General features: G+C 40.7%; 1 protein-coding gene and 1 long non-coding RNA gene across 3 annotated transcripts in view; both read left to right on the top strand.

Moving 5' to 3' along the window:
* The first annotated feature begins 1,190 nt into the window (after window positions 1-1,190).
* Window positions 1,191-2,823, top strand: LOC148804052 (uncharacterized). Its single transcript, XR_016082468.1, has 2 exons — window positions 1,191-1,604; window positions 1,946-2,823. It is a non-coding gene; the product is annotated as an uncharacterized LOC148804052 (long non-coding RNA).
* An 863-nt stretch (window positions 2,824-3,686) lies between these two features.
* LOC104589985 (NAD(P)-linked oxidoreductase superfamily protein) overlaps window positions 3,687-23,463 on the top strand; it is a 45,655-nt gene continuing 25,878 nt past the window's right edge. Inside the window, exons 1-2 of one of the 2 annotated variants that reach the window (XR_016080499.1) lie at window positions 3,687-4,034; window positions 5,579-5,674. Coding sequence is in view for 1 of the 2 variants with exons in the window: in XM_088894980.1 (XP_088751106.1) it covers window positions 3,828-4,034; window positions 5,579-5,674 (303 nt within the window). In the remaining variant the exon portion in view is untranslated. The remainder of the gene's footprint in view (window positions 4,035-5,578; window positions 5,675-23,463) is intronic. The other variant, XM_088894980.1, reaches the window with a different exon arrangement.

Below are 23,463 nucleotides of genomic sequence, written 5' to 3'. Positions count from 1 at the left end.
CCAATTCAGGTGAGATGAGGATAAGGCCTACAGTTACGCGGCGTGATTCCGAGAAGTTCAGAGATAATTGGCAAGCTTCTAGGTTCAGTTATGTGACACCTCAGCACATGTGGATAGTGAGGTGCTCTAACGTGCAAGGGTACCGAGGTGCTCTGGTTCCGAAGTGATCGAGCACCCGAGGTCCTACGATCTGTTGATGTGGCACCACATGCTGATTTGTCGTCTAGCTGGCAAGTCGCATCCACGTGTCCTTTACTTATTAGGTCAGGCCAAATCACCCCTCATCACTAAGGATGGCAATTTCACAGGAATTTTTGGGTATCCAACCCGACCCGACCCTAATAGGACCTGTTTATTAAAACCCTATAGGATTTGGGACAGGTTTGGGATTTTAGATTTAAACCCTATAGGGTTTGGATTTTGGCTTTAGGGTATCCGATACTCGATACCCAGGATGCATAAACATAAACCTATTATATTATATATCATGCACAAATTTATATATTTTAAGTATTAAGATAATTATTCTGTTATTAATATTTTATTTGTATAAATTTCTTGGGATTAAATTCATCATTCGATGTAAATTTGGATTTGATAGATTATTTATTTCATTTATTTATAAAATGCTAATTTTAAATAGTATTTCTTTTAATTTTTAGTTGGAATTGTTAACCATATATATGTATTGATTGTTTTGATGAATACAAAAGTTAATAAAATATATTTTATTTCATTAAATAACACAAAAGGCGAAATTGCTTGTGGCTTAAAGTAGTGTTAAGAGATTTCGTGCTATCATTAATTGATATGGGTTCAAGTCACACTATAAGCATTAAAAAAATATTTTTTTTAGTAGAAAATATTTGGTCAAGGGATTTAACGGGTGAGATGGGTTGGGATGGGTTTAACGGATTTGGAATCAGGGATAGCGGGTTCAGGAACGAGTATGGCAATTTGCACGAGTACCATACCCGTTACCATTCCTATATCTACCTAGGAGATGAGTATCAATTACATGGGTAAATGAGTAAATGATACCCAGGAAAATAAACTCTAATCCCCACTTAGAAAAGGGTAAATCTCTTAACGGTATCCGTTAATGATCTGTCATGATGTGCACATCTAACCCGTGTGACCTATAAATTTTTTTTAAGACCCAATATTACCCTTATCCCCTTCGTCTCAACACTGGCATCCTTCACAAAATCTTCTTTGGTCGTTGAAGTTCTTAGACCTCCCCCTCCCCCTCCCCCTCCGGTCTCTCTCTCCCATCATCAAAATGGTGGCAGAAAAATGATGTCCAAGCCACCCTCCCGTCATTTCAAAACCTCCATCGGACAATTCCTCAAAGTCAAAGGTGGGGAATTCCCCTGGGAGGGATTATCAGCCTCGGCTCCGCTGCTGCAGTTATTGGTATGATGTCTGTATCTTCGACGTCTCCTTTGCAAACGGGACATTCATTCAAATCCGAGTGAATATACAGCCATCGATAAAGACATGGCCAACAGAACAAGTGGCCATATATTGCATTCGAAAAAGCTCCTGCCATCGCAAGTATTCGAAAAAGCTCTGGAAGTCGGTTCACATGAGAAAACCTGAAGGCATGAACGAAATCAGCACATTTCTGAGAGAAGACAGGGCCGTCGTGGAGTGGTTAGGGAGAATGAGAAAACAGGAACGTTTGAACAAAAATGACAACAATTTCTTCTTATTTATCTATTTTCTTTCTCCTTTTCTTTTTGGGCATTTTGAATTATCGATATACACCATTCAATTCTCCTTACAAAAACAACCGGAAAACACAATAGACCTGCTCACAGGCAGTGAGAGGAAGAATTAGGGCTTAAAGAAGGTCTATAAGTGTGAGTTGAAGATGGGAAAGGTACGAGTTGAGGAATTGCCATTCTCTCTCTTATTATTTGTTCTGTTTTTTTCACTACAGGGTTGTTCATCATGAAGGTTTTCCGGAACCGGAAGATTCGACTGTGGTGCCTGAATATCATGGCTTGCGACGATGAGATCCACCCTTACAATGTGACCCACAACCACCGAAATACAATTTTCCAGGTTGCCGATGCGCCGGAAGATCTTGATGACACAACACCGGAAAGTGCAAACGATCCGTCTAGGAGGGAAGAAACACCGTGGAGGGTTGTTCCTCGTGAAGGTTTTCCGGAAGATCGAATGCGGTGGTTGAAGCTGCAGTATTGATGCATGTTGAAAAAGCTGAAAGACTGTATTACTCGGTAGTGAAGGACCCTTATTTCACCGTTCCTGCCACCATCATGGAAACGTCAGATGGCCCTTAATGGAGCCACCAGAGAGTTCTCTTCACTGCTAAGTGGAGGTGGTCAGATCAGAGTCGGCCTTGTTTTGTTTCCCCATCTCTCCATCCCTGTTTTGTTCCCCCCACCAGAAACCGACGTATCTACACGCATGTACCTTCCAAGCAACACCCACCAATAGAAATTGTTTTGGTAAAACCAAATCCGCTCTCTGGAAGTGTTCACTTGAGACTTCTGAGAGGAAAAAAGATGAGGCAGAATACATTGGTTTTACCAAAACAAGGCAGCGGCTTTTTGATGTGAAACATTTATTGCAGGGTGGGGGTTCTTTAGATATTGAACGCAGTTGCAACAACAATGGAGATGAGGAGAGGAAGAACAAGAGAAGAGAGATTTTGAACTCTGCAACGAAGTGATTGGTACTATAGAGAGAACGAAGTTGAGCAGACGTCAGCCTCTTTCCATGGCCGACTGTTCTTTCGTTGGGTTTTATTTTGAAATTTGAAAAATAGTGAAGGACAAATTTGATATTTCATTTGTTTCAGTTAACAAAGTGATATAAGTTTTAGAAACAGTAAAGGTATTTAAGACAATACTAATATACTTAGTCAATTTAACAAACAAAAACAGTAAGCGTAATTTAAAAAATTTGTCTTTTAGAAAAAAACTAATTTTTCCCTTCTCAAAATCCAAAAAAGAACATTCCATTAAAATAATCTGTACACGAGAAGACCCACTCAACTTTACCTTGTCTTAGGCAATGTAACTCAAAGCTGTGAATAGGTTTAACTTAAAGCATTAAACCAACTTAGCTGAATCTTTAGCTCAGCCTTATAAATGGCCTGAACCACTACGAAGAAACTATTAAAACAAGCTTTACCAGTGTCAATTTTTTGGGCTGAGAACCCGTTTGAGAGGGCATCAGTTTTGACTGAGCCACGTTGACTAAGCACATCGAAGAAGCTACTGAAATTAACTTCATCTCGATTTATTAGTTCACTTGAGGTCATGTTCATTTTTCAGAAATCTATTTTCCTTATTTTAAGAACTTGAGGTCATGTTCATGTTCATTCCCACTATGTATTGAGAATATCGTCCAATGATAATATCATTTACTATCACCGGGAGAAGTTTCACGGCAGTAACGTTGTAGGGTGAATTCGAGAGTTTACAACTTTCTATTGTACGCTGAGACGTGGCACCTGTTGGGGTGTCTCGTGGGGCGCTGATGTGATTTCATTGCTTTCTTTATGGGGTCTATCATGCAAAGTCAGAGGCAGCTACCTGAAAACCCTCCCAAAACGGGTGAACACATTAGCGCCCCACATGCACATCTCACCGTGCATTGGAGAGATATTACCCATACACGGGTGGGAGGTGCTGTGGGGTGAGGGCGCCGATCTGATCTCCCAAAGGAGCACGGAACCAAAAAATTATTATTTTTTTAGAGAGAGACCATCGTTTAAAATTGACGTTCTTCTGCGTGTCACCTCTCGTCTCCGATAAGGCGAAAGACACAAGAAGCAACTGGTTTATCCAATGGCCTCGAGCTCCTCTCTAGTTCCAGCATCTCTCATCAACAACAGAGTGAATTCCCGCCAAAAGTTCATTCGGTCCTCGCCATTCAGTGTTAAGAAGAGGAGCTCTTTAAGAGCGCCTATTCGAGCAAAACATGGACAGAACGCGTTGCAATATCGGAAACTTGGGGATTCCGAGCTTCAAATAAGTGAAATTACTCTAGGAACGGTAATGTATTATTGTCCGGTTTCCTTTCTGATCTTATCTGTCAATGAATGAAAACGAAATTTTGGATTTTAAGTACTGCTTACCCTCAATTATCAGCTAAGTGGAGTATTTTCAGACACGAAATATAATGGATACTTGTAGTTCTTTAAAATGATGATACTTCTTATCTCTCTCTGGACAAAACGGTTTCGTTTCAATCTTTTATATTGGGTTTTAAGTGGAACCTAATGGAGAATTATGTTTCATGAGACAATAGACTGTGTAGTAGTATAACTTCCAGTTCTGAATGGGTATGACAAATGTGGCTCCGAGTAAGTTTGAATTTGTATCTGGAATTTTGAATTCATCCAAAATAAAGACAATCATAGAAAGAAGATGCAGAAAAATTCTCGGCTTAGAGAGGGCGGAAAATTATTTGTTTTATGGATTCTCTTCTGTTCCATAGAATTGCATGGATCTCAAGAATTTGAAGCATGAACTGGTCGGTCAACCAACCATAATTTTACCCTTGGATTACTCACTCGCCTATGACAAGATCCCATTATTAAACAATAGTACATAAGCAGGATACTCTGTCCTCTGGGTTCTTTGTGTACAAACTCCATCATAGACCATTTATGCTGCCCATAAACTGTCAGTAACTTTGGAACTCAAAACTGGGGGATAAGTAAAAAGCTGTCTAGAACTATTCATCTTTCCTTTTTTTATACCTACACATGAATTTCTAAGAAAAAAATTCACTCCTCAAGCTATCTGTTTACTAAAAAACCTAAACTTAATAAAACTCTATATCAAAGCTCATATGACCCAAAAGTACAGACTCCATCATAGACCATTTATGCTGCCCATAAACTGTCAATAACTTTCTTATATCAATTACAAATCACATTATTTGTGCTTGCCAGAAATCAAATAGCTTTCAAAAATGACTTAATTCCAGAAAATGTGAGCAAGAAGAGTATTGTTCATTTTGTATTTACTGCTCCAATCAAAACACTGCTTACAACATTACTCTCCAATTTCTATTTCTTGGAAAGAAACTATAATTATAGCCTTGATACTTAAGCATACCGATACTATCATAATGAACCAAAAGAATCCATTACTACTCAAAATGCTAAATTCATATTACTGAACTTTGGGTTACAATTTTGACATTAGAAAAGTCCAGGATATTGATGTAAATTTGTAGAAAGAGCAAGGGAAAAGAATTTAGAAATGAGACACCAAATCAACCTCTGTCTAGAAATTTGTCATGGGAAATTTGAAGGTTGTGCGTCTTATCAAAGAGGTAGTTTTCTTAATTTGGTTTCTAGGTGCATGTACTTTTGAACAATGGCATATTACTCTGTGGACAATGTGGGGATAGGTGGTTATCATTTTAGTTAACAGTTTACACTTCATTTTATTAGTTTGTTTCTTGTAGTGCTTTTAGAATGTTAGATCATTTTCTTCATATGGCTTTTGGCTGCTTTGAGAACCATGGACTTTAACAAAGTAGTTGACTAGTTTAATATGATGGATGTATGTCTTCATATTTTCAGATGACATTTGGAGAACAAAATACTGAGAAAGAGGCCCATGAAATTCTAAGTTATGCATTTGAACATGGCATTAATACCTTGGATACTGCAGAGGCGGTAAGTATTCTTAGCCTAATTCGAGCATTTCAACATTTGTCCTTTCTAGCCAGGATTTGTATATGGTTATTTATCTGTCATTAGTATCTAAGTTTTTGGCAGTTAACTAGTTCCTAAATGGTAAAGAAACGTATTGTAACTTTCATCCTTACTCTTCCTGTGCTTCCTTAGAAGAAATGAAATTTATTACTGTTTTCTTGGTAAAAATCAGTAGAAAGTAAGAATGGATAGAAGAGAAAAGAGAGAAGAGAGAAGGAAGAAGAGAGAAAGACATTTTGGAGTCAAAAAACTTAGTTGGCGGCGCCAGCTTCAGTTATTTATATTAGAACAACCATAAATAATAAAAATAAGAGTAAAATTACAAATATGCCCCTGTGGCACTAAACTCCAGAATTTTAATAGTTTTAACACTCCCCCTCAAGTTGGGACATAGATATCAATCAATCATGTCCAACTTGTCACATAGTCATTGTGTCGCAAGTGATGTAGGCCCTTTGTGAAAATGTCTGCAACTTGCTCTTAGAACTTACATATGGAGTGCACACTTCCCCATTAACAAGTTTCTCCTAAATAAAGTGTTTGTCCACCTCAATGTGTTTAGTTCTATCATGAAGAACAGGACTGGCTACGATGTTGATTGCAGCCTTGTTGTCACAGTACAAGGACATGGGCTTATCAATTGCAAAACTCAGCTCACTCAACAAGTTCTTTATCCACATAACCTTAGTTACTCCATGGGGCATAACTCTATATTCGGCTTCAACACTAGACCTAGCCACAACAATTTGTTTCTTGCTTCTCCATGTGACTAGGTTTCCTCCCACAAAGGTACAAGACCCACTTGTGGACTTTCTGCCTAGGGGTGGCCACAATCCGAGCTCTTCACAAGCTACTCGAGCTTGGCTCGGCTCAATTTCAACAAGCTTTGAGCCGAGCTCGAGCCCAATTTACAGGCTCGTTTATTAATCGAACCGAGCTCTAGCCTAATAAAGCTTGGCTCATGAGCTGAGCTCGAATAGCTACATAATAATAATTATTATAGAAAATAATATATAAAATAAAAATATTATATAATATATATAATATTTTTTTATATATAATAATAACTATTTATTATAATTCTTAATTTTTTAAATATCAAATAAAAATATTTTTTATATATTTTTTTTTTATTTTTATAAAACATTTTTCTCAAGTCTAGCTATTCGAGCTCAGCTCGACTCGAATCCACCCCTATTTCTGCCATCAACTGATCTGGCCTAGTCTGCATTTGTATACATTTCAACCTTCAAATGCCCATTCTTTTGGAATAGTAAACCAGCTCCCAGAAACTTCTTCAAGTACCTGAGGATTCTCTTAGCTGCCTCTAAGTATGTGGTCTTAGGGGCATGCATAAACTAACTAAGAACACCCACGGCATAAGCAATGTCTGGCCGGGTCATGGACAAGTACAGGAGCCTTCCCATGAGTCTCTGGAATTGTTTTAATACCTTGATAGTCTCACCACAACAATCACCCAATTTATGGTTTGGATCAATGGGAGAATCGGCTGGTTTGACCTCTAACTTTTCTAAATCCTCTAACAGATATAGGATGTATTTCCTTTGAGAAATGAAGATCCCCTTTTGTGAGCAGGCAACTTCAATTCCAAGGAAATACTACAAGGGACCTAGATCCTTCACCTCAAACTGAGCGGCTAGAAACTCCTTTAGTTTCTGGATGTTAATCTTCCAATCACCCGTGATTACTATGTCATCAACATACACTATCGAGGCTGCAATCTTTCCTTCACCTTTTTTCACAAATAATGTATGATCAATCTAACACTCTTTATAGCCAATCTATTGCATTGCTAAATGAAACTTGCTGAACCAAGCTCTTGGCGATTGTTTTACTCCATACAAGGATTTCTTTTTTTTTTTTCGATCAATAACACACTTCATTAAATTCATTAAAACTTTCAATGATAATTACAAAGAGGAAGACAAACTTTCTTATCTTCCAGCTATAACTTGAGCCCCAAGAGAAGGAAAAAGAAAAAGTGAAACGGAAGGAGAAACAGAAAAAATAATTACAATTGTGCCCAAAACATTGACTCCCTCTCCACCCCTTGTTTAGCTAACACATCAGCAAAAGAATTAGCTGATGTTTTTACCCAACTAATTTTAACCTCCATTTCTCGAGCCAGCCATCTAAATTTCCTCTTCATATTGCTGTAATTCCATAAGCCACTGTAGTCTTTATTCAGCCATCCAACCACCACCTCCAAGTCCCCTTCAATTTCAAGTTTTCTGATATTCATCTCCCTGGCTTTCTAGATTCCTTCCATAACCACATGGATCTCGGCTCTAAGAGAGCCACCCACTCCATTTGGGCCTGAGAACATGGGAGAAACAACCCCATTCTCATCCCTGAAAACACCCCCAACCCCTGATTGTTCAGGATTCCCTCTGCAGCTCCCATCAAAGTTTAGTTTTATAAAACCCGCAGAGGGGGAGTCCAAGACACATTCATTACTGTTTTGGTCTAGGTACTGTTAGCAATCTCACCCCAATTCCTCAACATGTCATCCACTGTATAATCTGTGAATAGCTCTAGTGATTTCATCCACTATACTACCCTTATAAGGATCAAGGCCCTCAATTCATCAGTACTTCTCTCTACTTTTGAGAAAATCCTAGCATTTCTTTCTTCCCATAAGGACCAACAAACCGCATCCCTCAATCCTCTCAACATAATCCTGCCCCTTTTCATGTGCGACCTGAATAAAGGAGAAAACAGATTTTGCAAATTTGATGGAGGGTTCCAACTACACCCAAATAGGGAGAGAGCCCACTCCCAAATAGACTTTGCATATTGGCAAGACACCAGTAGGTGAAAACCCGTTTCTCCATCAGCTTTACAAAGAACACACCAGTGAGGGGACAAACAAGTATTGGGCCTCTTCTTTTGGAGCAGATCACCGGTGTTGAATCTTTCCAAAAAGGCTTCCTAGCAAAAACTACCAACCCTAGGAGGGATTGGTTTGTACCAAACCTCATGAGTAGGAAAAGGGAGGGCTCAAGACTGGTGGATTAGCTTTAAACTTTGAAGAAAGAGGCACAGGAGAAAGAACCAGTGGAGATGGGAGTCCAAATTCTAGAATCCACCTTAGCAGGTCTAAGAAAATATTGTCAAGAAGCTGAAGGAGACTCGAAATGCTGTCAAGGGCCGAGTCTCTCACAGCCCTTCTCAAACCCAAATTCCACCCAAGCCCAGAAGTGGAAGAGGAGGGGGTTATGAAAGAGGAAACTAGCTCATTTTTAAGGTTAGAGAGGGCATACAAAGAAGGAAACCGGTCCTTTAGAGGGGCATCCCCCACCCAAGTTTGTTCTCAGAATTTTATAGCATTACCTGAATTCAAGTCATACCTAATAAGAGGAGAAAAAGCTGGTAACAAATCATGAATGGCTTTCCAAGGTGAAGCACATGTAGTCCTAGCTCGGATTCCAGCATCCCATCCATTTAGCTCCAGCCCATGTATGTTGACCACTATCTTGGCCCATAACCTCTCCTTCTCTAGTGGGAATCTCCACAACCATTTCACCAGAAGGGTCATATTCCTTTTTCTAATGTTCTCGGGCCCCAAACCACCACTATTTTTACTCTTGGTCACCACCTCCCAACCTACTTTATGATCCCTTTTCTCCTCTTCTGGCTCCCAAAGGAAGTCTCCCATCATCTTTTCCAATCTATTGGAAACCTTTACCGAGATTTTGAACACTGAAAGGAAATAAATAGGTAAATTTGGTAGACTAGCCTTAATCAGTGTTATCCTCCCACCCATAGAGAGGTAATTCCTTTTCCAAGAGACAAGTTTCTTTTCAAATCTTTCCACCACCGGATTCCAGAAGCTATCTCTCTTTGGGTTATCACCCAATGGCAACCCCAAATAATTCAAAGGCCACTCTAAGACTTCACACCCTACCACTTCTGCAGTCTCCCTAATCTCACCTTCCTCCATATTCACACCCACTACACAACTTTTTCTCAAAGTTCACTTTCAAGTTTGACATTTGTTCAAAGAGTTGTATCATCAATTTCAAGTTCCTTATATACCTCATATTTCCCCCTCCACAGAACAGAATCGTGTCATCTGCAAACTGTAGATGGGTGAGGGGGGTATCCTCCCTTCCAACTCTCCAGCCTCTAATAAGACCCCTAGAACCTGCTCTGTAAATTAATTTCCCTAGAACATCAACAATTAGTGTGAACAGGAAGGGAGACAGGGGGTCTCCTTGTCTTACACCCCTAATGACTAGAAAAAAGTCAACCACTCTCCCATTCACTAGTACTGAGTAATGACAATTACGAACACACCCCATAATCCAATTGCACCATCTAGCCCCAAATCCAAATTTGGTCATAACTTTTTATCCAACTTACAAACCACTCCCTTCTTTCTACCCTTCCTGAAATTCTCCGCACTCTCATTAGCAATTAGAATTTGATCTGTTATTTGTCTTCCACTCACAAAAGCTCCTTGATTTGGTGAGATAATATTTGGCAACACTTCCTTCAACCTTAGGGACAACACCCTTGCAAGGATCTTATACAAGCTATTTACCAAGCTGATTGGCCGAAAATCCTTTGGATGCAATGAATCTTTCTTTTTTGGGACCAATGCTAGAAAGGTGGAATTCACACCTGGGTTAACCACTCCTCTCCTATGAAATTCCTTAAAAACCAACAAAATGTCATCTTTCACCATATCCCAACAGTCTTGGTAAAAGGCCATTGTGAAGCCATCCGGTCCTAGAGCTTTTGTTCTATCTATAGAGAAAACAGCCTCCTTAATCTCTTCCAAATCAAACCTTCTCTCCAGCTTTCTCCTATTATCATTTCCTACATCTGGCCAATCCAGTCCTTCTAACCACACCCCCTACTTACAGGCCTTCTTAGAATTGATTTAAAGTGTTCCACAAAGGCTCCTGCAATCTCATTTTGTTGTGTTAACTCAACTCCATCTATCTCTAGTTTAGAGACAGAATTTTTCCTTATCCTCCCATTTGCCAAAGAATGAAAGAAACTGGTATTTCTATCTCCCTCTTGTAGCCATTTACATCTAGATTTTTGACTCCAGCTAATTTCCTGTTTATGTAGGCAGTCATCAAACTGACTTCTCAAACCTCTTCTTTGTTCCTTGTCTGCCTCTTTGAAGTCTCTCCTTTCTTCTTTCAAGTCAAGGCTCTCAATCTTGTCCATCAAGGTTCTCTTCCTTTCTTCAAGCCTTCCAAACTCTAATTGATTCCACTCCTTGATCTTTGCTTTCAAGAATTGTAGCTTTCTATGGAACCCCATTCCTTCTCAATCCACCACTGGGTTGCACTCATACCACCACTCCCTTACTCTTTTAGTGAATCAAGGATGGAGCAACCACATTTTCTCAAACCTAGAGGAGACAGGTCCACCATTCCTTCTTTCCTCCTTGCAAATCACTATAGGCCAATGGTTAGAGGTCAATCTTGGAAGAGCCCTAGAGTCTAGATTTCCCCAGTGTTCTTCCCAATCCAAAGAGAACAGAAACCTATCCAACTTAGAGCAGGTGGGCCTCGATTGGAGATTTGACCAAGTGAATGTCTTATGGGCTAATAGTATCTCTTTGAGTTCAAAGGCATCCACAAACCTGTTAAACTTCCTCATACTATTTGTCACCCTCTGATTAGTATTATTGGTTTCCTCCGTGAATCTAACCACATTGAAGTTCCCACCCACACACCAAGGCCCATCCCAAAATCCTCTAATATCAGTCAATTCCTCTCACAATTGATTTCGTTATCTGTAATCATTTGGCCCATAAACATTTGTGAGCACCCACACAAAATCATCCTCTTGTTGCTTGAACCTCACTGAGATTGAGTATTTTCCAATCAGTTCCTCCAAACCTTCCACCACATCCTTCTTCCACATTGTCACTATCCCCCCTAAAGCACCCCAAGAGGAAGCAGCCACCCAACTAATCCCCCTGGCTTTCCATACTTCTTGCCCATCTATTACTAAACTCCATTCTCTTGGATTCCTACAATAATACAATGTCTGGGTCATACCTCTTTATTACCTCTCTGATCGTCGCTCTTTTCCTCACACTTCCAATACCCCTCACATTCCAACTAAGAATCTTCAGTCATTTCTTCTTTAAGTCCCTTCTACAAAAACCACTACTTCCCCCCTTTCCTTCTATCTCCTTTTACCCCAAACTTTTTGTCACCTTCAACATCTCTTTTCAGCCTCTCAACTTCACTCAGTTTTCTTTTCTTTATTTTAATTTCTTTCTTCTTCTTCTATAAGCCACCTTTCAAAACATTCAAGTCTTCCATTCCGCATCCCAACTTCCCCACGAATTCTGCTATCAGGTCCTCCCTATTGGATTCTTTCACCCTTGTCCTCTCTAGATATTGCCCTCCATTTCTCCCCTCCTCTCCTTCTCCCCTTCCACCTAATCCATCCCCTCTTCTTTCCTCTATATTCTTCATCCGCATTATATTTTGTTCAACTTCACTAAAGATTTTTTCAATAATCTCCCAAACTTTCTCATTCCTATACCTTCCTTCCAACATCTCCCCACAGTCCTCCACTCTCCTTTCCATACTCATTAAATATCCACCACCTTGGTTGGTAGCACATGCAAGGGCTGTCGAACTTGGAATAGGAACGGAATCTGGAGCATAGGACACAGAGAACACATTAGTAGCACAAACTGAATTCACTTGGTTACCTGGGTTTGACTAGAAGGATGAATGGGGGCACGAAATGCTGTTCCCATCCTCCCTTTCTTGTTTAGAAGGTTGGTCAATGTTTGTCTCCCTGAGTTGGTTGGTAAGCATTTCTGTCCTATGGGCAATTTGGCAATCTATCCTCTCTACCCATTGTTTACCCCTTATTGGTGTGTTCCCGCTCCGCCTCAGGTTCTCCAAGTTTACCCCTTCTTTTGCACCTTGCACAATTGGAAGTCTTGGGAGCGCAACATTCTAACTAATGTCTTCAGCCTCATTTGCATCAAAAGATCCAACTCTTCCTCCATCAACTATCAGACTTCTCTGGCCGCCTAGGTTCAATCTCCATTTCTCCTCTATGTCCTCCTGGAATAGGCTTGTAATGTTCAGCATGCCCAAGTCACCTATGTCGTACTCACCATCATCATTCACGCTTCCAATGCTGGTACCCTCATCCAAACTGTCCTCCAACTCTTCATTGTTTACTCCACAGAGCACCCAACCTTCATCCAATTCCTCCCTTTCTTCAGTTCTCTCTCTTGCATATCTAGGATTCGGTTTCTCTGAGGAGCGACACAAAGAACAAGGGTCTTCATAGTTTCGGCGGGGCAACCACTGTAGATCACTGTTGTTCTCGCTCCGCCACTACAGTTTTCTCCTTTCTGAATTCACCGCATTGGAAAAAGATAGACTAGAAGATCTATCTACAATCGGCACATTTACCAGCCCCTTAGCCCGACCCATGTGAGACTTTAAGTTATCACGTGGGTCACTAACAAATCCCCCCAGTTCAAAGGTCGACCTGCCCGACTTCTTTTCTAGTCCTCTGCCCCGACCCATGTGAGATTTTAAGTTATCACGTGGGTCACTACTGATACCCCCCAGTTTGAAAGTCAACCCACCCAAAATCTTAACCGGCTCAGGTCACTTAAAATCTTTGCCACATCAGCATATGATGGGCCGATCACTTGACTTTTTGCCTTAAATATTTCTGAATTATTTCCTCTTTCAATGTGGCTGCCCAGTACCCCCTTGGAACCCAACTCTTCCTCTTCCCCCAAAAGTTCCCCCTGTTCCTTTCCTTCCCCTCCCACTAAAACTCTGCCAGGTTTGCTTCCATCCTCCACTCCACCTTCTTCTTCCTCCTTCGAACAGCTCCTCCACAGAGACGCTTCCACTTCTGTCAGAACCCAAATCTTCCTCCATAGACCCTCCGAGAAGAAAGTGACCAGATGGGGTGCCTCCTCTGGCTTGATCCCCCGGATTCTTACTTTGATCGCCGTCAAGTCACTAAAGCTGCAGTCCTCCATTGATCCACCCATCGTGTGGACTATTTTATCTACTATCAACTTATTCCAGAAGTTGAACGGCACCCCAAGAAGCTTGATGTTGAAGCAAGCTACTGTAATATCTCGCTCATTACAAGACATACGACATTCTTCGATGATGATCAAACCTTCCTATGTTTCAATAGAAGAGAGTTCTATTTTCGCCTCCCCTATGTCAAGAATGGCTGTTTTCGCTAAACGGCACCACAAGAACAGGTTTTCTAATGCTAAACCTCTTCATTATTTCCTTTGCAACGAGCTGCCAGTCCTTAATATTTTTTCTAGCTATCAACACAAATTTATTATTCCATTTCTGTTTATCAACTTCCAACTCCAATTTACTAGATTTAACAGAGCAAGCAATGTATTCCTTCACTGCCTTCTGAGTTATTTGCTCTCCCTTTCCTACCATAACACTCTCACTCTCCCCCACCTCTGCTTTCTCCATTGAAATCTTTTGCTGAACCTTTTCATTCATCTCCGTCAATACCAGGTACTCCTGTAGCTTATCTGCAAAACACTTCCAACCTGTCTTCCTATTTCCTTCTGGAATACACACGAACTTCCTGTTGCTTTCCCCAAAACGTTCTGTTATAATTATGAACCACCCCTTTCTATTGTTTCTCAGCTCAGCTATAAAGTTCTTCCTTCCCATATTCAACTGACCTTTCCATCCAGCTTGTTTCTTGCTGTAAGTAACTGCATCCACGAAACCCTTCACCCAAATCACTGCATCCCTGCAAGGAAAAATAGTTGTTTTTTCTCTTCTCTGATCTTCAGGCACACCTGTCCCTTGTTTCTGCAAGCTTCAAACGCATACCTTTTGGCTTCAAACTTCAGCTTTCTTCTCCATGTTGTCGCTGGCTTGAACTCCATCGCTACCTTATGACCGAAGGTTGTTGATTCATATGAGATAACCAATCAAAGCAATAATTCCATAACCAGTTTACTGCATCTCATTTTTAAGGAGAATTCGCTCACTCTAATATACCAGAAAAAGGAGCAAATTAATTGATGAAGAACACATACAAGGATTTATTTAGCTTGCACACTTTTTGTTCTTTGCCTTGACACAAAAACCAGGTGGTTATACCATGTACACCTCTTCTTCAAGATCACCATTCAGGAAGGCATTTTTGATATCTAACCAGTGAACATCCCAATCAAGATTAGCTACATTAGCAGCAAGAAAGAAAAGGATTCTGATAAAGTTCATCTTTGCTACTGGAGCAAATGTCTCTGTATAATCTACTCCGTACACCTGAGTAAACGCTTTTGCTACTAACCTGGCCTTGTACCTTTCTACTATGCCATTAGCCTTGTGCTTCACGGTGAACACCCATTTACACCCTACCTGTTCCTTACCCTCAGGAAGATCCACTAACTCCCATGTACCATTTTTATGTAATGTATTGATCTCTTTTTTCATTGCATCTATCCATTCAGGTGCTAAGAGAGTCTCTACCACATAGGGACACTGTCAATGGAAGGAAGGAAAGCACGAAAAGGGGGTGAGATAAGAAACAAAGTGGGAGATAGGATGCTTAGTAGTACAAGCCCTAACTCCTTTCCTTTGTGCAATAGGAATCTCTAGGTCATTAGTAGTGGAAATATCAATAGCAATAGGGTCAGGAACATCAACGGGAATAAGAGTACCTAGCTAGATAGAATTTGTCCCTGGTGAATCTGATGATGTTGGTAGTACAGCTTCAAGTTGCTCAACAACTCTTGAACTCAGCTGGTCCTTGCGACGACAGAGGAAAACACAGAATGGAGGAGGGTCCAGTAGAGGAGGAAGAATCTGGACTTGTTTCTGGACCTATTTCTCCTCCACGGTACTCTCCCCCCGAGGAGAAACAGGAAAAAAAGGATCACTCTCAAAGAAGGGCACATCCATAGAAACATAGTATTTTCTGGAAATGGGATCAAAACATCGGTAACCCTTTTGAGAAGAAGGGTAGCCCAAGAACACAAAGGGAATAGTACGAGGGTCAAGCTTACCACAAGTAAGAGATAAGTCTTGAACAAAACAATGACAACCAAACACACGGATAGGGATAGAAAAAAAAAAAAGCTTTGGGGAACATAAGCTGATGAGGGGCCTTGTACCCTCATCAGCATATAACACAAGATGGCAAACGATTGATAAGGTAGGCAGCATATAACACAGCATCCAACCAGAAGTATTTTGGAACATTCATGTGTAGTATTCCATGAGCAACTCCTAAGAGATGGTGGTTCTTTCTTTCTACAACACCATTTTGTTGTGGTGTTCTGGTGCAAGAGCTACGATGAGTGGACCCACATGAAGCAAAAAACTTCGTGAGATCATGATGAAAGTACTCTTTAGCATTGTCGGATTGAAAATTTTGGATTTCCATCTGAAATTGAGTGAATATCATGCATTGGAAATCTTGAACAATTTTTGGCACCTCATCTCTAGACCACATGGGATACACCCATGTATATCTGGTGTAATCATCAATAAGTGTAATAAAGTATCAATGGCTAGTCTTAGATGGTAAAGTAACAGAGCCCCAAACATCAGAGTAAACAATATGGAAAGGAAAACCATATCTATTATTTCTTGAAGCAAAGTGGTTTCTACAATGTTTGCTCAATTGACAAGTTTGACATGTGAACTCAGACACTGACACTGACTTGAATAACTTTGGAAACAAAAACTTCAGGGACTCAAAAGGTAAATGACCCAACCTACTATGTCATAAATAAATTTGACTCTTGTTCAATTGACTTTTACTAGACGAACTCTTGGACTCCGCAACCGCTAGCTTTGTTCTCCAACATGTAGAGACCATCCACCATACAACCTCTACCAATCATCTTCCCCGAGGACAAATTCTGTATCACACAAGAAAGAAAGAAGGTTACTGAACAGTTTAATGAATTTGTGATACTACTAACAGAAAACAAGTTTATAGGCATTTTTGGAACATGTAACACATTAGGAAGGGTAAGTCCAAATGGAAGGGAGATGATTCCTTGACCATCTATGATAGAAAAAGAGCCATCAACTAGTCTCACCTTGTCCTTGCCAAATAATAGTTGATAGGATTGAAAGAAAATTGACTTACCAGTGATATGGTTCAAGGCTCCATAATCTATTATCCAAGGGGAGTTTGAGGGTTGGGAGGACACATGGAAAGCGATGGCAAAATTACCATTACCTGATGTAGATGCAAAGAAAGTCAAGCGGGTGGAGCAAGATCCAACTGGCGAATTGTCCTACCATACATCTCCAAATGGTCATGGAAAGAATTAATGATATCTTCCCTAGGATCGGTTACGGAGGGGTAGTCCTAGCTCAAGGTAGTAATAGATGGTTAAGACTCCTAAGAGGCCAAGTTTGTTGCACTAAACTTCTTCTAGCCTTGTTGTCCTGGTTTCTTATTCTGATCTGATTTTTTACTCAACTCCTAGGCCCACTTTGGCTTTCCATGAAGTTCCCAACATGTATCCCAAGTATGTCTAGACTTCTGACAATGAGTGCACTATAACTTATCCTTGTCATCAACTTTCTTCTGGAAGTCACTCTTCTAAAAGGAATTACCACCTCCTATAACTACACCCTCTTTAGCTGCTAAGGCAATTTGCTCCCCCTCAGAATTATTCATCACATTCCGCCCGCTTTCTTCTAACTGTACTGGGGCATACACTTCTTGCACTAATGGGAGATCTTTACTTGCCAATATTTGAACCTACTCATATTAGGGTTCAACCCCAAGAGGAAGGCAAAAACTCATTGCTAGGAAACCAAAAACTCATTGTTAGACAGTTTTGTATGCCCTTAGCTTCAATCAGAATGATGTACTTTATGAGTTTATTGTAAATGAATAAAAGTGCATATTTGATTCATGTTCCCTTGGTATGTTTCTGTGTAATACCCTTAAACTGGACACTTAATGAGACTCGTGTTAATTTAGAATGTTCACAGCCAGTGGGTCGGTCTGGGGAGACCTATCCTGATAAGGCTGACACTGTGGTGCCACCAAGTCGGTTGGGGTGGCCTGTCTCAACTGCCAGGGTGAGACCCTAGGCATATACAGTGTAGGATTAATTGAATCTATGAACTGGACCAGATTTCCAGTATTGCCCTGGACCTTGGAGATTGATGGGCAAAACTGGAAAGTTACACCCGACCCCTAGACTCGATTATGATACTGCACTAGATGTCGGATTGGGCTGTCTTTGATGTACCAATCAGTGAGATCCTTAGCGGGGGTCAAAACCTGGGTATGTTGGGACAGTCTGAGAATTCATCTGAGTAGGTGATCGTAGTGACAGGATCAGCCCCTTTGTCGGACAAAGGTAATGATCGGGGATGCACTCTCACTGATGGAAACCAAGACTGCCGGCAGCCGATTTCAATCGTTGAGATTTGTTTTGCAAAGTATATTTTATATGAGATATAAAAGTATATATATTATGGTTTCTAAAATGTTTGCAAGAAGGTTTTAATTCCCGGGATCCATATAAGTAGAGAGTGCAACACTGTCCCCTGCAGCCGAGGGAGAGGTCCTCTCTTGTCGGGTAGTGTATGATCATTATGGGCTGAGAGGTTAAGCGTAAGACCATTGAGGATAATACCTGATGGGCTAATCTTGCATCTGCCCACAGTCCCTGAGTGTTACAAGGTGGCTTGGCCCAGGGACCACTTAGGGTAAGTGTTGGGCCCATAGAGCCCATTTGATGGGTTTTCAGGGGATGCATTGTCCATAGCAGTGTTTTCGGCCAGGCCTTGTAACAAAGGATGGGCCGAACCCATGTGGCTGATGTGTAGATCAATGCTTAGGTCCCACGCTATACAAGGAAGCCCAACTGGGCAACAGTTAGGAAGGTTAAGTGAGCACATAAGCTTAATGGGCCTAAAGCCCATTTCGAACTAGACTTATTTAATAAGTTAAATATGGGTGAATTCTGAGATGGATCAGTAGATAGGATCCACTCAGAGAGTCCAGATCTGAATATGATTCAGATCTAGAAACCTCCTAATGAGATTAGGAGAAGGCTGATCTAATCTGTAGATAAGATAAGGGTTTATCCTTATCACCTAAAGAGAGGTCCGATCCAAATATGATTTGGATCAACAGCTTCTAATTGGATTAGGAGCTGATCCTTTGGGTTTACAAAAGAAGGAGGGGGCGGCAGCCTTTAGAAGAATCACATAATCAGGTCCTCTTCAGAGCTGAAATTAGAGAAGAAAAATTTCTGCAATCCCTGTAATGATCTTTCTTGCCGCCTCCTTCCTGCAGCCGCCAGACATCCAGTTCGATCTCCAGTTGTAGGAGAAGTCAAGATTCGATCTTGACATCAGTTCTTTGAGAAAGAATTGATAGGAAGCTGTGCTCACATGCCATCCTGCTGTTTCTTGCGAATGACAGAATTCTTGAAGAAGAATACTGTTGATTCTGCTCCATCTTGCAGTGCGCCATCTTCAGTGGGAGCAGTCTTTGGATCCTTCCTTGGGCGTGAACACCTTCGTTGGGAGATACTTTTTCTCCGTATCAGGTATAATTTTCTCCTACTCCTTTTGGTTCAGATCTGGTTCAGTTTATAGTTCAAGATTGATCATTGAAAATATGATTTTCTAAATAGGGAATACGATTCCCAGTTGAAAGGGAGAGAAAAATTTTTGAAATTCGCCCCTTTATTCCGCAAGATTTAGGCGTCCATACGATGGATCTCTCATCCCTTCAGTTCAACCCCAAGAGGAAGGCAAAAACTCATTGCTAGGAAACCAAAGACTTGTAGGCCTTAGCATCTACATCACATTTCCAGTCTATGTTTTGATAATGGTCTAGTTCTTTCCAAATTGAGGTCAAGTTTGAATAGTAAATAGAGAGACTCCTCTCCCTCTGCTTACAAGTTCTGCCCACATGAAGGTCTTCCTTACTTGTGGCAACATAGACAATAACAGCCATGACATCACCATGCTATATTCTTGGTCCCACCTATCATGTTCTACACCTCCAGACTTCGGTTCTTTTACTTTACCATTAATATAACCTATGAACAATTCGACTAACACTAGATCAATCCTAGGTTTGAGATAAGTAAGAAGGAAAGAAGAGAAATAAGAGAAGAGAAGAAGAAAAGGTTCTATCTAAGAAGAGGAAAAGTCACTCTCTCTCAGTCGACCCACTTTATATTTATACTCTTTGTATTAGATTTTGTACAGAAAATGGGCCGAATGGCCCATAGGCTGTTTACCTTTTTTTATCTTTTATGTTATTTGTTGTAATGGGCCTTATTCTGGGCCTATTCTTTCTATGTTATGTTCTTTTAATTTCTTGCCCAACTAAGGGCCTCTTTGTAAATTATCAAAAGTGTTAGGGGTGTAAGGGTGGAGATGAAGGTTCGAAACTCTCTTACTCTGAACCCTTATTGTCGTCATCTTCTTCTTCATCTTCTCTTCCTTAGAAGAATGATTTCTGTTATTTTATTTTGATTTCTGCATCTGTTCTAAATAGTCATTTATTCTCAAAAGACTGTTTTTCTTCTTGGTATCAGAGCGGGCTCTCTTTTTCCCTTTTTCACCCCCTTTTCCCATACACAGTGTGTATGGAGAACTGAATCGTACGGACTGTTAAAGAGACTCTGTTCAGCCCAGTTGTTGGTGGTTTCTAGAGAGAGGAGGATTGACTGTGTCGCCTCCTTGGATGATTCAAGTGTATTGCCCAAAACCCTAATTTTCTGGAGAAATCTGTTTGCGGGGGCTCCGCAGGGTGTTTGGACTGGGTGCTTAGTGTTTGGAGGCTTTCTGATTTTCTTTCTTGAAGACCGAACCAAGTTGGTTGGTGTTTCGTGTAGTCTACAAGGTGCGGCTCCTTTTTCTGTTTCTCCCAGCTTCCGGGTGTGACTCAGATTTCTGGTACTGCTACATAGAGGTAGGCTCAACACAATCCTTGTTCCATCTTTATTCGGTGTCTTTTGAAGTTGGTTGAAATCTTTTTTGAAGTGTTTAAAGAGATTAACTCCTTAGAGATTGAAAACAAGAATGTTGCTGAATCCGGGCAGGTTCCGGGAGCCTCTGTTGACTCTTTACTGACTGTGACCACAGTCAAGCTAGATGGAACTAATTATCTGGCATGGTCACAATCGGTAAAGATTCATATCTGTAGTAGAGGAAAGTGGGGTTTTATATCCGGGAGCAAAAAGGCTCCCTCAGAAGATGATCCATCTTATGAGAAGTGGATGCAAGAAAATTATACTGTTATTGGGTGGCTTGTAAACTCAATGCAGCCATAGATTAGTCAGCACTGTTTGTGGATGAATTCAGCAAAGGAAATCTGGGATAGTGCTGCTGAAACCTATTCCCAAAAATTAAATGTGGCTAGAGCTTACAAGTTGAGAAGTGATGTGAAGAATTTAAGACAGGGGGAGAAACCTTTAGTTGTATACTTCTCAACACTGAAGTCTTTGTGGCAAGAAATAGATTTGATAGAATTTGTAACCTGAGACACCACTAATAATGCAGAGACCTACAGAAAACTGGTTGAGAGAAACAGGGTGTTTGAGTTCTTAATTGGACTAAACCTAGAGTATGATATTACAAAACAAAATATTTTATCCAAGGATAGTGTCTCACTATCACAAGCATATGCCTTGGTAAGTAGTGAAGAGAGCAGAAGGATTGTCTAGGTTCAAGGGGCTGGTTTAAATGATCACTTTGCTAATATGGGAGTGAAACCCAAAGGGGTTGCAGGGACTCCAAGTGGCTCAGGGAAAAAAGAGGTTGTTGTGAGTATTGTAAAAGGCCAAAACACACTAAAGACAAGTGTTGGAAATTACATCCTGAGCTTCTACCTCTTCGGTTTCAGAAGAAACATGATAATAAAAGGGCAAGGAGTGCTAATGTTGCTGCTGGTCCAGATAGTGACAAGTACCAAACTGAAGAGATGACAGTTAGTGCGCAGTTAGCAGCCATAAAAGCAGAATATGAGAAGTTTGGGAGGATGATCAGTCACCTAGAGGGTGTGACTTCTTCTTCCAACCCTTCAGAAAATTCAACCTCTTCTGCATTTGCTCATTCAGGTATACGGGCTTCTGCCAATCATGCAACCATTTCAGGTAATCGTAGGATCCCTTGGATTATTGATTCAGGTGCTTCTGATCATATGACCAACCTTTCTACCTTGTTTGTTTCATATGATTTACTTCTTTGACGTGACAAAATCACCCTAGCCAATGGTTATCTTGCCTCTATCTCTGGCAAGGGAACCATCAAGGCTACAGATTCCTTGATCCTTCCTTCTGCTCTTCATATACCTAGACTAAATACAAACTTGTTATCTGTAAGTAGTCTAACTAAGTCATTAAACTGTTGTGTAACCTTCTTCCCTTCCTACTGTGTTTTTCAGGATCTGGAGTCTTAGAAGGTGATTGGGAGTGGCCGTGAGGCGAATGGAATATACCTGCTTGATACTCCGGGACAGTGCCTTGAACAACCTGGAAAAGCTGCTTTTGGGTCTATATCTACAGAGTCTATCGGTCGAGTCATGTTATGTCATTTTCGTTTGGGTCATGTGAGCTATCAAAGCATTGTAGAAACAGTTATCCCTTGAGTAATAAAAGATCTTCTTCTCCTTTTAATATTGTGCACTCAGATGTGTGGGGGCCTTACCACTTACCCTCTATGGGTGGCTACAAATATTTTATCTTGTTCATTGATGACTTTTCTCGGTTTACTTGGATATTCCTGATGAAATCCCGTGATGAAATTCCCAAACTTGTGAGGCAATTCCATGAATTTGTCCAAACCCAGTTTGATACCAGGATTAAAATTTTCAGATCTAACAATGCAAAAGAATATTTTGAGAAGAACTTGTCCTGCTATCTCACTAACTTAGGGGTTATTCATCAAAGCTCCTGTGTTAGGACCCCAGAACAGAATGGAGTTGCTGAAAGAAAAAATAGACATATTGTTGAAGCTGCAAGAAGTATCCTGTTTGCCTCACATGTTCCTACAAAGTTTTGGGGTGATATTGTTCTCACTGCTACCTACCTTATAAACCGTATGCCATCCAGGGTTTTGGGGTTTAAGTCTCCTTTCAGTCTCCATCCGGAAAATGAGCTTTTTTCTGTTCCTCTTCGTGTCTTTGGCTGCACTTGTTATGTACATATCCCTAGTGTCCAAAGACATAAATTTGAACCAAAAGCCCACAAGTGTATCTTCCTTGGTTATTCCCCCACACAAAAGGGTTATTGTTGCTTTGATCCAAAGACTGGTACTCGATATGTCACAATGGATGTCACCTTTGATGAGCTTTCTTCCTTTTATGGTTCCTCTATGGAGGGACATTGTCCAAAGGGGGAGGATTTGTCACAGGTCTTTCCTCTTCCTCTTCCTGTCCCAGTTGAGTCTTTTATTGAGTCTCTTCCTCCTTCAAATGAATCAAAGGGAGGATCAATCATTCCACTCTTCCTATCCCAGTGTTCCTCCCCCTTTACCTCCTCATCCTCTTTTTAATCCAAGGATGTATCAAAGGCAAAGATCCAGAAATGAGCAGGTTGTTTCCCTTACAACACATGAGCCTCATGCACTTCCAGTTACAGATGAGACAACAGGTACTGTTTCAGCCCCTTTGGAGCCATCCTTCCCAGACCTTGATATCCCCATTGCTATTAGGAAAGGAAAAAGGAAGTGTACTGCACATTGCATTTTCAAACACATTTCTTATAGTTTGCT

The sequence above is a fragment of the Nelumbo nucifera genome, chromosome 1, assembly GCF_055504915.1.
Source record: "Nelumbo nucifera cultivar China Antique chromosome 1, China Antique-T2T, whole genome shotgun sequence".
Lineage (NCBI taxonomy): Eukaryota > Viridiplantae > Streptophyta > Magnoliopsida > Proteales > Nelumbonaceae > Nelumbo > Nelumbo nucifera.
Note: the sequence above shows the minus strand (reverse complement) of the source record. Positions and strands in the feature narration are given on the sequence as shown.